At 40.7% G+C, this 13029-nt stretch overlaps 1 protein-coding gene across 2 annotated transcripts in view; it reads right to left on the bottom strand.

The window, feature by feature from the left end:
• Positions 1-9973, bottom strand: part of ARFGEF2 (ADP ribosylation factor guanine nucleotide exchange factor 2) — a 39262-nt gene extending 29289 nt beyond the window's left edge. For both annotated transcript variants that reach the window (XM_050907088.1, XM_050907089.1), the window contains exons 1-4: positions 9804-9973; positions 1838-1868; positions 880-1003; positions 20-166 (exon numbers count right to left, since the gene is read on the bottom strand). In XM_050907088.1, the coding sequence (XP_050763045.1) occupies positions 20-166; positions 880-1003; positions 1838-1868; positions 9804-9942 (441 nt within the window). In that variant the 5' untranslated portion in view covers positions 9943-9973. The remainder of the gene's footprint in view (positions 1-19; positions 167-879; positions 1004-1837; positions 1869-9803) is intronic.
• Positions 9974-13029: the final 3056 nt, after the last annotated feature.

Genomic DNA, 13029 nt, shown 5'->3' with positions numbered 1-13029 from the left:
AAGGGACCAAATAAAATACCTTAATTATCTGCAGTTGTACTCCTTCATCTGTTTGAGGACCCTGAAAGCAATTGCAAATGGTTTCAACTATTCGGTCAATCAGTCGTTTTCCAGGAGCTCCACTGTCTGGAGCATTGCCAGTGATATGTCCATATGCAATGAGTTTCTAGGTAGAAAGAATGCAGGTTAGACAACCATATACTGTTAACTAAAATACAGTTAAGTACATCATAAAAAGGGGGGGTTAGACAGCATACCTCACTTAACCATCAATAGTCTAGCTACCAAGAACTTGGACTGTTCACACATCTAGACAAAACAGATTTCATAAGTGATCCATGAGCTTTTTTCACCCAGACCACCTCTTCCTACAGTAACCAGACAAAATTTTTTAACATCAGTCTTTGTACGTATTCGTGACAGAAAGGTTCTGCCCTTAAGTTGCATTCATTTTTTTTTTGTAAGAATCTAAGGAGGAACAAGGTAGAAAGATTCCGGAGTCTGACTTCCCATCACAATAGCACTACCAAGAAACACCATGGTAAATATTCCTTTTAGAGCATCACAGATGAAACATCTTTACTGAATAATGTAAGCGTTCATGAGCTTCAATAAAGGCTTGCTTCATTACAGAATAACACACACACATTTCTGGCTTTGACAAGACGCATTTTCAGTCAAGTCTGATAATAACCTGTTTTGCATGGTTTATGCATCTAGGTAGCCATAGTGGGTGTCTTCACAGTTGTATGTAGTCAGGACAGTATTACTTCCTCACTCAGAATGCCAACAGCACACAAGATTTTTGTAACTGCACTGTCATATTGAAACTGAATGTTTCTCCATTTCACTCTGTTCAAGTTTAAACAGAACAGTTACCTGTAAACAATCTAGCGAAGTACTGACAATGCGTGGAGACTTTGACTGGCAGGCCAGTTCAAACGGAAGGAAATATTTATCTGCTTCAATGAAGTTTGCTTTCGGTGGAGCAGCAGTGCCTTCTCTAGGTCAGATAAGAAGAGTTACTAATTTTTCTAAACATGTATATCACAGCAAACTACACTTCCTCCTTTTCTAAATTTAAAGCTGAATGGTACATAGCAGCATACAAATGTAATGCAAGTTTCTCTGACACATACTTTCTTAAAGGAAGTTCAATTTTCTTTAAAAATCAATATTGCATCTGATTTTTTTCATATATTCTTCAACTTAACTCTTCCCTCGCTACACTCCAACACTGTCCCACTACCTGAAATACTGGGGAACTCCTACACAACTTAAATGATGAATCTGTCAATTGCTAGTCCAAATCAAACAGGGCCCATATGAGGAATACTAAGCAAAGAGAAACACATTGGGGGACTCATTTTAAATCATAGCACAGTGCTGGAAAAGTGTTTTAAAATTTGAATTTAAGTAATATTTAAATTGGTATTCTTGGTCTAGGTAGTTAAGAGCATATACTATCAAACAGAGGATACCTACTGCTCTTTGACTGATTTCTATCAATCAATCAATCTATTATTTCTATCTACCTATTTCTCTGATTTCCTATCAGGCTATATTAAGCCCAGTAAAAGGAAGTGAAAAACTAGCACCTTTTAGAAGTTTTGCAATTTTTTCATAGTGAAATTCACAGGCAGTTATGGCTTGAGTACCCACACCCACAAACATTGTGTAATTGGAACACATGGGCCATATCATGTTTGTGGCAGAAAGGTGTGTAACTGGGTATTCACAAATTCATTGCTGTAATGTATATACACTCTTACATTTCCACTATCAAATTATTCCACTTGCTGTCTTCTGGCATAGTTTACAGCAATTAATAATTTACCTTTGCTTTTCCAGCTCCGTTTTTATTTCATCTGGAAGAAAAAAAAAAATTCAAAGCATTTAACACCCAACATAAGTTATCAATAACACAAATAAGGAACATGTAATAAAGCAAAGCTGTTTCAAACCAGAAGTCTTACACTTCAGTATTTGCTACTCCTTCCCTGTAACATCTTCAGCTTCAGAGATCGTAGACAGTTACACCGTTTATTGCAAGGCATATCTCTCAAATTCTACATGAAAAAGCTAATTCTTCCAAACATTCTTAACAAAAGATATCTTTAGAAAACACAGGTGTAGTATGCAATTTTTATTCAAGAGTAAGTCTACATCATAGAGCTCAGGTCTGCAGAAGTCTTTAAGCCACTGCATAAACCATTAGTTCAATGCATCAGATGCTCCTGTTAACTACAATGCTAGTTAGCCTGCTTTTGTTAAACCTCACAATATGACATCAGCTGAACAAACTCCCAAGAGATAAGAACTCTTAAATGCATGCTGTCATTTTGCCAGCAGAGCTTTTTCTTTTTTTTTTTTTTTTAAATTACACTCTTAGGGAACTTTTCATAAAATACAGAAAAAAAATGTTTCCTTCTCGTTTCTATTGTATACAGCAGCAAATCCCAAAGATCCTAGTATGGCTTTTTGAGGATTTCTAACATATCACCATGATGCACAATGCAGACCAGAACTGCACTACACCAGACACAGCATAAGTGCATACTGTGAAGACTGACAAAAAAATACCAAAAATAGCACACACAGTAAGGGTGCACAGCTACAGTCATTTGTAACACCATGTGGAATCCTGTCCATCCCACTCTATCTCATGTGCCTGCGAACTATCATGCCCACCAAACTTGTTTCAATTGTAAAGTTATCAGAAACAGATCATTCACTCAATACTTGTTCTCCACAACTCTGGAGAGGCACCATTGTTTGGGATTAGATGTTCAGAGTTCAGATGATTTCAGTGCTGTCTGTGAACCTCAATAATTTCTTCTGCCTCAGAAGCATCAATACACAAAACACGCTAATGAACAAGGACTGCAACAAACACGTATTACAGGTTTTTGCACTGTCCTATTGTTCAATGAATGTTACAAGAATTAATCGTTGCCGAGTATGCCTATTTTGTAACGTTACTACCCCTATTTTATAGGGAAAATGGAAGCAAAATGTGGAGGAAACCTGTATAACTACAAGCTGTGAGTGATAACTTACATCCAGGACTGGGAATTGCTATTCTGTCTGCCATACTCTCTCATTAATGAAAGCCAACAAAGTCAGCAGTCGAGAAAGAAGCAGTATGACATCCATTAGCAATAAATGATGTAACGAGAACTGAAGGAACATTATCCACCCTATAGTCAACAAAAGAATAGACATCAGAAAAATTTAAGAGTCACAGGCCCACAATGCATCACGGCTCTGTTTAGAAGCCCGACATTTTCTAATCAAGTCCATCATGCAAACAACCATGCCCGAAGTTTTAAAGGAGAGACAATTTTCTCTTGTCAGTATTGCACAAGCCAGCAGCAAGGCAACGAGCCGAGCCAAGTGCATAGCCCCAGCACCTGGAATTTCAGAATTAGAAGTAACTTTGCGGCTCTACGACAGAGCAAACCCAGCGTCATCGTTGCCTAATACTTCAGGCTTCAACTGGTAAGAAGAGTCAACAGAATGGAGACTGTTGATAAGAAATAACCAAGGTTTCCCATGCCAAACAGACAGACAATGTAAATCTTAACACAGCACCACTTCTTGGATCACCGTTTTCTTCAGTCCAGTATCCAGTTGGTTTATCAACAAGATGGCTAGTCAGAAGTTCAATTCAGTAAAATTTTAATTCAGTCCTCTTGATTTTATTAGTTTCCCCATCTTTAACACCACATTACGATCCACAGAGCTACTGAGAATAACATACAGTAAAGGACCCACCAATTTATTGTGTCCCTATTCAGAACTGTCTTATTATTAGAGCAGTGTATTCCTGTCGCCTACAGGAACTGGCTGCTTAAAACACAGTTTTCTGGGTAGCTTTACATGTTCAGAACGCTTAGTCCTGCCTCCAGGTCTTGGCAGAGAGAGCCAGAATCCCAAGTACAGCAGGATGCCAGGGCGGTCACCTATAACACAATTAATGCTGTATTTCAGACATGCTGTAGAACTAGGGGTTACAGGGTTTTTTTACCAATTGTGAAAACTCAACACTCTCTGAACTAAGTTTATTTCTACAAAGCAGAAAGACTGCCCAAATTAACCAAGTGGTCCTCCTTGCACTAAAAATGATAATTTGTCTAGTTTGGAAATAAAAGGCTTCCTTGATTTGATAATGTTTTGGTCAAGTCAGACTAGACACCTTTTGAATACTCACAGGTATTTCTATAGCACATGAAATAGAAAGCTATTTTACATATATGAGAGTTGCTGCAAATTTTTTTTCCCATTGGCAGATCAATAAAGTGAATATCATCAGAGATACAGTTAAAAAAAAAAAAGAAATCCGTATTTGATACATCTAGCTCAGTGAATGTGAGTTTTCTTTAGGGGCTTCCTTGTTTGCACACTTAGCCACTTCCCACTCCTCCTCAGTAGCTGCCACTTCAGAAGTTGTGCGCACGCTCAACTTTTGTGATCTTTGAGCTGAAACGGAAGCCTGTTTAGTGTCCACTAGTCTGGCCAGTCTATTACTCAAAAGTTGTCTCAGTTCATCCAGTTCAGTTTTGGCATCCTTCTTCCCACTGCACCCAGCTGCTGGTAGAAGGAAAGCTGAAGGTCATACACACCATCTTCATTCTGTCATACTATTTTGTGGGAGGTGGACAGGGAGGACTTGTTGGGGGGTCCCTTGGGGGAGGGGGGAAGGGGTCCAAATTAAAAATTCCTACCCTAAAAATTGTTTGTTAAAGAAAAAAAAATATCAAACTACAGTAAGAATATTACAGCAATGAGTCCACTCAAGAAAATAAAAAGGTTATTTTGTAAAATTTAATACTGTACAAGAAAAAAGGTTTCATTGTTAGGATATGTTATTCTCAGCTACAGAAGTGCTCACTTCTACATTTAGGGTGTAACCAAGTAATGCTATTTTTTTCCAAATCTCTATATCCTACTGAAATAATTTCTCTTTCTTTCAAAGAGATCGCTTTCCCCTCATACTGTTTGTTAGCAAAGCAGCATAGCAAAAAAAGTTTTGAATCGAAACTTCACAAAAGATTTTAGCCTTAAGAAGACATGATCATGCCCATCTTTACTGATAGTTATATTAGATCTTGCATTGGAAAAATATGTAAAAACGTCATTGCTCTAATATGGGACGCTAATTTCACTCCCAGAAACATTCCATAAATTAAAAAAAAAAAAAAAAAAATCTAACCAAGGCCTGACCAAGTTCCCCACAATTTTATTATATAAAGGCTTTTCTAAAGCCATATAAAAACATCTGCACCACAACAGTATTTTAATAGATAATGCTGGCAGAAAAGAATAAATGAAAGGACAAAAGCAAATTACAGGCATGCCTCTGCTACTGATTGCATCAAAATTGTTTGGAAATCTCTACATTTGAAGCGCTCATTTGGTGGTCTGACCACCAAAAGTGAGTGAAACAGAAATTGTTGCCTAACTGAAGTCTGTTGCCATGAACAGCTTGCCAAGCCCCAACCAGGCACAGCCAGCTTCCAGAAACCTACTGCCACTGTCACTCTCCTCTTCCAGTCATAGGATTAAGGGGCACAGCTCAATTCCCTTCCATAGCTACAGAACACAGTCTGAATTTTGGTCAATGTCTAGTCATCGCAGCACAACGCTGACCCCTCACTTGGCGCTTTCGGTACTAGAGCTACCTGCTACTTTCAAGGCCAGAATGTATTGGCATATATTGCATCTACTTCAGTCAGAAACATCTTCAACTCTGGGCACTATGTGTGCTGCCCACTCAATGCAAGCCTTTCAGCATTCCTACTAGGCAACACAACTGGAATAACAAGCAAGGCCTTGCAGCAATTTCTTCCAGAGCTTCTGGCCATAACAAAAGCAGGATGAAGCTCATGCTGAGAATAACTACCTTTCTATATTAGATGGATGGTTTAAGTTTGCATGTACTGAAAATTATATATTAAAATGGAGGAAATAATTGCCTGCCTGCAATTAGATGCATCTTATGTTAATGTACAGTCAAGTTTGTCTCAGTGGAAGCAAACTAGTTTCTGTACAGAAAATGGCATAGCTTGTGTTAGCACAAGGACACAAGCAATGTCTTTCCACAGCTTGTCAGAACACCAGACAGCAGTGCCAATACAAACACCCGGAGCAGCAGCAAAAGCTTCCCTCCCCCCAACCTGGTAAAGTCTACTGCATTGCCTAATTCCTGGCTGCCTTCAACTTAAATCAAAAAAACCCCACACCCTGCATTTATTGATTCTATCGATCTATAGAGAACCCGTTAGAAAAGGCTGCCACAATGAAGCAAGACTATCTCCTCTTTGCCCCAGCGTTCTCAAAACACGCTAGCCAGAGGCTACTAAACTAAGAAACACAAACTTATTTTAGACCTCTGTCATTTATACCCAGAGACTTCTTAAACACACAACTAGATTCCTAAGTGAAGGCATGGTTTAAAAGATTATTTTTTTTAAACTCATTAACAACCTAACTAAACAAATTCTGTTGTTTACAAAGCTCAAAGATATGTACGTGGAGGTGCCTAGGCAATCAAAGAAGGTCACATAACCAGGTTGGGTGCACAGTAGGTCATTAAAAACAGTCCTATCCTAATAGGGCAAGAGTAATAGTTTACATGAAAGAACGAGGCGCACAATTAGCATTAGACCAAATGAACTGCTGTGATACATACCATCTGTGTTCCATCGTAAATTTTCCAGGATAGAGATTATTTCAGTAGATTTACTAAGAACCATGTGTACCTAGAGCTCCATGTAAATGCTTATTAAGCAACTATTTTTATATAATACACTGGCTGTCTGTTGAAAGCAAGTTTTCTTAAAACCACAGTTTTCTAAAGCAGAGCAGAACAGCTTCTCTGTTTAAAAACTCCATTTCTCCCAATCTCTCCTGGGGTTTACTGGCACTAAGAGTACAGGATACAACCGTTACACCTACTGATGAAGCAACAGACTGAATGAAGGAATCTATTCAAACTCTGCTTACTCAACACTAACACTGTATATTTCAAAGGAGGGGTGGACAGAGCAAAAAACCCCAAACAACCAAAAACAACCAAAAAACCACCACTGGGAACTAGTTTTGTTTCTTTTCTTCCACACTTCTTGTGTTTATGTCCTATTTGAGCCTATGACACTTCTCATTTCTACAAAGTCATGAAGGTATTTTGCAGTCCAAAACTGCACAATATTAGTCTGGTGAAAGGTATATTACTGGGAAAGGAAGAGAAAAAGGTAAGAACAGTTTAAAATTAGAATGAAAGAATACCTCTATTTTCTACATAAGAATGACAGCAATTTTTAGTAGTAATTGACTTGAGTTCTCAGGAGTTGAACACATTCAAAATAATAAAGAACTCATATAAAAGAAAACAAGAGCATCATTCCCACAGTTAGAAATATATTCCTGTGTCTCACCAAATAAAAAATTTAAAGCGTATGTAATTAACAGAAACACTACTGCAGTAACACTACAGCAGAAACTGTAGAAATAGTTGCACGTTAATTTATATTAGGTAGTTTTAGAATACACCAGTTCCTCTCTATTTATAAAAAAGATGCCTCATAGACTTCCCTAGTACCAAAAGCAGGTATCATTTACACCTGACCAATGCCTGGTTGACTGGTTTATAAATGGTACAATACCTCAAGGCTCCATTAAAAAGACCATTGCATAAATAAGACGGCACAGCAAATGGAATTTAGTAAGAGACAGAAAGGGATTATTCGAAGTATGACACAGAGGGGAAAAAAAAAAAAAAGACAACAGCTGACAATTACCAGTTCCATAAAGTTAACTTTACACTTCTCTCAAAGTGAATGAATTTTACTCAGAGTTAACTGGACTTTTTTATTATTATTAAAAACACTGAGGCTTCTTTCATCCATAACAGTTTGTGTAGATTATGAAGTTTGGCCTGAATTCCCCAGACTGCAAGTAATGTTCTTCCCACTTTTCCTAGCATATTTACTATTGCACAGGGCTCGATAATTAAGCTAACACTTTTGAAATTGAAGTCATAGTCTCATTTAATATAAAGTATAAGCTTAATTAAACTTAAGTAAATGTAAATAAAAGTGATTTTTCCATTTGTGTAAAAAAGAGCTTAACCTAAACAGAATAAAGTTTGGGGGGAAAAAAAAAATCACATGTAAACAAAAGAAACCACATTTAAGTTGCCAACGTGAAATGATGCAGCAACATTCACCAAATATAACAGAGATCCTTTAGGACAGTAATCAAGGTTCTACTAGGGCAGGATGGTTGGGCAACAGAAGGTTATCTTTTCATGCTGACCTCTGCTTTAGTCCAGGAAAGCACATGGACTTTTTTTCCAAACAAGATTAGCAAAAAAATGCCCATCGTCACAAGCACTAACTACCCTCAAATGTACTGTACCTTAAAATATACAGACATAGAATTGTTATAACCCAACATGCAAATGCTAATAGGTGGCTATTGCACAGTACCCCTCCCCCAAAATCATAATCTTTGATGTGTTAGCAAACATATAGACCTTCAGTAGTAATCTTTCAAGAAAGTTCCCTTTCTCACCCTCTCAATATATTTACATAGCAGCAAAACAGGTTCCCAGTCCTGTAAATGGGTTGGGTGCATGTTGGGGAAGAAATCAGCAAAAGGAAGTAAGTAGGAAAAGTAGTCTCTAACTGCTGGGGAGCATGTGTTATACTATTGCTCACAATGTCAACTTTAAATAATAATAAAAAATACCCTTCTATCTCATTACCCTTCTCTGGATATACCATCACTACAATTAGCTCCTACAAATTTCTTGAAGGTGTGGGAAGAAAGATAAAAATGACAGCTATTTTTCAAGCTTGCTTTCACAGTGCATTTGACAGAACTTGCATCTGCCCAGTTTCCTTACACACTCAACCTGTCTTTTCTTCTGTTCTGGATACAGTAAAGGTCCCCCAATTAAAGGAGAAATATTGGTGCAAAGCAACCAAAACTGTAAGAGATACGTCACTTTCGCAAATTAAGAAAGACCATAGAGAACTCCAACTATAAAGCTATACTGCTTTACCCAGCTTATTTCCCCCCCCCTTCATGACATACCATATGTTTTCAGAACTTTAACACAGAGACCTATATCATCAATTTGTACTTGCACAAGATTTCAGGACCAGTCCACCAACTTCACAAAAAGTATTTTCAGTTCTGCAAGCCACCACACACATTGTATGCATTTGGCTACACTGCTGAAAGTTTTTAGCCAGTCCAACCGTGAGCTGAAGATGTCAGAAGATTACTAGCCCTGGAAGATTTGAGACTCCGTAAGTCGAGGGCCTTAAACAGCCTGTTTCCTAGTTTAAAAGCTTATAATTAATTTTCTCAAAATTGGTTCTAAGGTGACAAACTCAAACCCCTTTTGTTTCATATCGAGACTAGAACTTAATAAAACAGATATCCGGGGTCTTCCCCCCGGTATGTGCACATCTTGTATTACAGAGAGAACTTTCCCCCCCACTCCAAAGTCCCGAGCTCAGCCGGGGCCCCGGCCGGCAACCTCGCAGCTGGGGGCCCGGGACTCGCTCGCACCCCACCGGGGACCCGACGCGGCAGAGGGCACCACTCGGAGCCGGGGGCCGCTAACACCGCCTCCCGCCCCCGCCGGACCGGGCGAGCAGGGATTCCTTCCGCCCCGCCGCCAGCGGCGCCCTCTGTCAGCCCCGCAGGCCAGGGAGCGCCGCGGCTGCCAGCCCGGCGGAGGCGGGGGAGTCCCGCGGGCCGGGCCGGGCCGGGCCGGGCGGACTCACCCAGCGCCACCTGGCAGGCTCTCCGCAGCTGTCCGTGCGGGGGCCGCTTCGCCTCCTTCTCCGCCAGGATCTTCTCCAGGGCCCGCGACACAAACATGCTCTTGGTGCGGGCGTCCTGCTCGCGGGCCGGGGGCTGCATGGCGGGGCGGCCCCGCCGCCGGGCAGGGAGGGGGTCGCCGGGGCCGGCGCTCAGAGCCTGCGGCCGCGCCGCAACCCCATCATCCGGAAGGGACGCACCTCCCTCAGCGGCCGCCACCGCGCCACCGCCACGGCGCCGCCATATTGGCACCGTCACGTGACTCGGGCTACCACCCCGCCTTCCCGCGACGACCTGCGACCCCTTCCGCGGTGCCGAGAGTGACAGGCGGCGGGGGGGCGGGGCTTGCGGGGGAGGGGCGGGGCCCGGCCTGAGGCGGCCTGCTCGCCCCGGGGCCGGGCTGGGGCAGGAGCCGCTGTGCTGGCAATGGCACCGCGCCTCGCTGCGGGAAAAGGAACCGCTGACTGGAATTAAATAAAAGCGGCGCCGCCTCCTCGCAGCTTCGGGCTTCTGGCGAGCTGCTAGGCTGGTTACGGCGATCAGCGTGCGTACGAACGCTTCTCTGTGCGGGTGTCTGCAGGGGGGGCCGGCCCTGCATCATCGGCTTCCCCAGGAAAGGGGGCTCCTGCACACCGCGCGCTGGGCTCCTCCCGGCTTTTTTTAAAAAATTGGCCCCTTTTCTTGTCCCTGCACTTTCTGGGGGCAAAACCTGACTAACTTCCTTGCTGTAATGCAAAATGCCTAAGGGGAAGTCGGCCTGCTGTGGCTTGGGTACGAATTTCGATATCAGTAAGAATTGCAAGTACAGTTACTACTGCAATTACTTGTATTGATTAAGTTATAATTACTGAAAGAGAAGTCGTGTTAATATAATACTCATTTTTATAATGCTTCTAATGTAAGCATCTCAACATTTGCATTATCACTGTTAACTTTCACAGAATGAGTCCTATAAAGAGGCACTGAGAAAGTACACGTGTAAAAGACCCAGACAAAGTTGTCTGTTAAAGAAGAGTCACTAAAAATTAAATTTCAAATCCCAGAAGCTGAGTCTGCTTTAATAACCTTATGGCCAATTGCGTCTTCTCCCTTTACCCTTTGGCCTACGTGGTAGCATACCTTACACCCAAAATCAAATTCTGGACTCTGTGAAAGCCACTGTAATCTTTGAAAATAATCTGTAGAGGTAATTTACTCCATTGACACTCTCCACCATAATCTGGCAACCATCACTGGGATGCAGTCATCTCTTCTATGTCATTCCACAATGGATTTACTCAAATTAAGATGACCACATCTAACTGAGAATACAGGGGCACATTAGATGGTAATTTTATTTCCTTATTTTCCAAGCAGCAAGACTCTAATTCTTTAAAATGTCATTAATGGATCCTTAGTGTCAAGTTGTCAAGAGCTGTGATTTTTGTCCTAGAAACCACTAACAAAGGCTCCAAAGCCGAACAGCTGTGCAAAGCATTAGCTTAGTATTATTTCACAGGGAAAGTGGACAGGTGCTTTGGGATCACCTCTGCTGCCCAGAGGTTTATGTGGACTGGTTCACAGAGAGCTGAGGACTCCACTTGCATGGAAAAATACAAGTTAGAGGATGGGAAATCAGCAATTATAACAAGGCCGGATAAGAAGCAGGGAAGGGCCTCTATCTGGAAACAATTTTTAAGGTTTGTTAGTATCTGAAGACTTGAGTTTTCCCTGGAGATCAGCAGTTCAAGTATGGGTGTGATATGAGTGTGATTTCATGGCTCGTCATTAAATCATAATTTACCAGGGTACAACTGCCTCAAAAAATCTGCCAGTTATATCTGTTCTCTTGACAGTAATAGTATGTTCTGCCTCTTCTGCTACCAGAAAATGTACCATGCAATAAAGGTGAGACGCTGTTGGAAGGTTAAAGTCCTTCTGAGAGTTTGTCAGCTGAAGCTGTTGTAAGGCAACTGACGTGACCTTTCCTCTGCATTAAGTGAATAATGTACGTTCAGAATGAATTGCTATTCCAGTTCAGAATCCCAGAAATGCGAGGCTGGGAAGCACTTCAATAGATCATTTAGTCCATCTCCAAGCACAAAGGCAGAATGTTGCCTCTTCATGAAAAGCTCTAATAGAGGAGATTCAACAGCTTTTCAGTTAGTTGCCTCCAGTGTTTTGCTAACTATCCAATTAGGAAATTCTTCCTAATATCTGGTCTGGATGTTAACTGCTATCCATTAGCAGATGGAAGGACTCTATTATCATGATGATGGGAATATCAGAAAAATAGAGACAAATAATGTAGAAATCAGGGTATTAAATGTTTTTTTACAAATGAAGACATTTCCAGATTGTGACTATAGTTTCGTTTTTGTTTTCTACTGAAAGTGTCTTACGGTTTGGTTCTTCCTGTATTTTGTTTGAGTTTCTGGTCTCCTATACAAAAGACATTCATTCCTGTTCACATATAGATGACTGATTTCACTCCTCTTGTAGCCTCAGTAACATAATTGTTTTTACACTAGGAGCAGATTTCATCCTCAATCTTTGCACTGATGCTTGTGTACTAATTTCATTGCACAATATAGTGAAACCATGTAAGGTATGCTTCTTTAGTAGCAACTAACTCCATTAAATATTTAGAAAAATGCAGCTGATTTCAGAACGCTGAAGTAGCCCATATTTTTTCCTGGGGTTTTCCTGGCAGGATTCAGTATGCTACTATTTTTAAATAGTATCAGCTGTGTAATCATTTTATATATTTGCTATTTATTTTTAAAGTATGTTACACATCTAAAAGTGTTGGATATTAAGTCATTATGTGGTCTAGTATTTTGTATGGGGTATCCCGTTCTATGAGATATTTCATAATATCCTTTGGGCTTGTGAACATCTTGAGGTTTTAAACCCTGTTTGTGTATCTTTGTATGCCTGTGATCACTTAAGTGTGCCATTTCTGAGTAAACCACTTTGGGTATCAGGGGGTTGAGAGATGGTTTACGTGCCAGGTGGTTGAATTCATTTGCATTAGAGACTAAAATACAGATAGTCTTATGGGGTTTAATTGTAGCTTTCAAAACCTTGTTCCCAAAAGGCAAAGTCTGAAAAACAGGCTTTTCAGGTTAATGCTGATTCAGTGTGTCTCTGGGAGGGAATTAGGAAGGTGGCTTGCTGTGCATCTCATGACTCAGCTGCCTTCTTTAA

Source organism: Gymnogyps californianus, chromosome 17, assembly GCF_018139145.2.
Source record: "Gymnogyps californianus isolate 813 chromosome 17, ASM1813914v2, whole genome shotgun sequence".
Classification (NCBI taxonomy): domain Eukaryota; kingdom Metazoa; phylum Chordata; class Aves; order Accipitriformes; family Cathartidae; genus Gymnogyps; species Gymnogyps californianus.
Note: the sequence above shows the minus strand (reverse complement) of the source record. Positions and strands in the feature narration are given on the sequence as shown.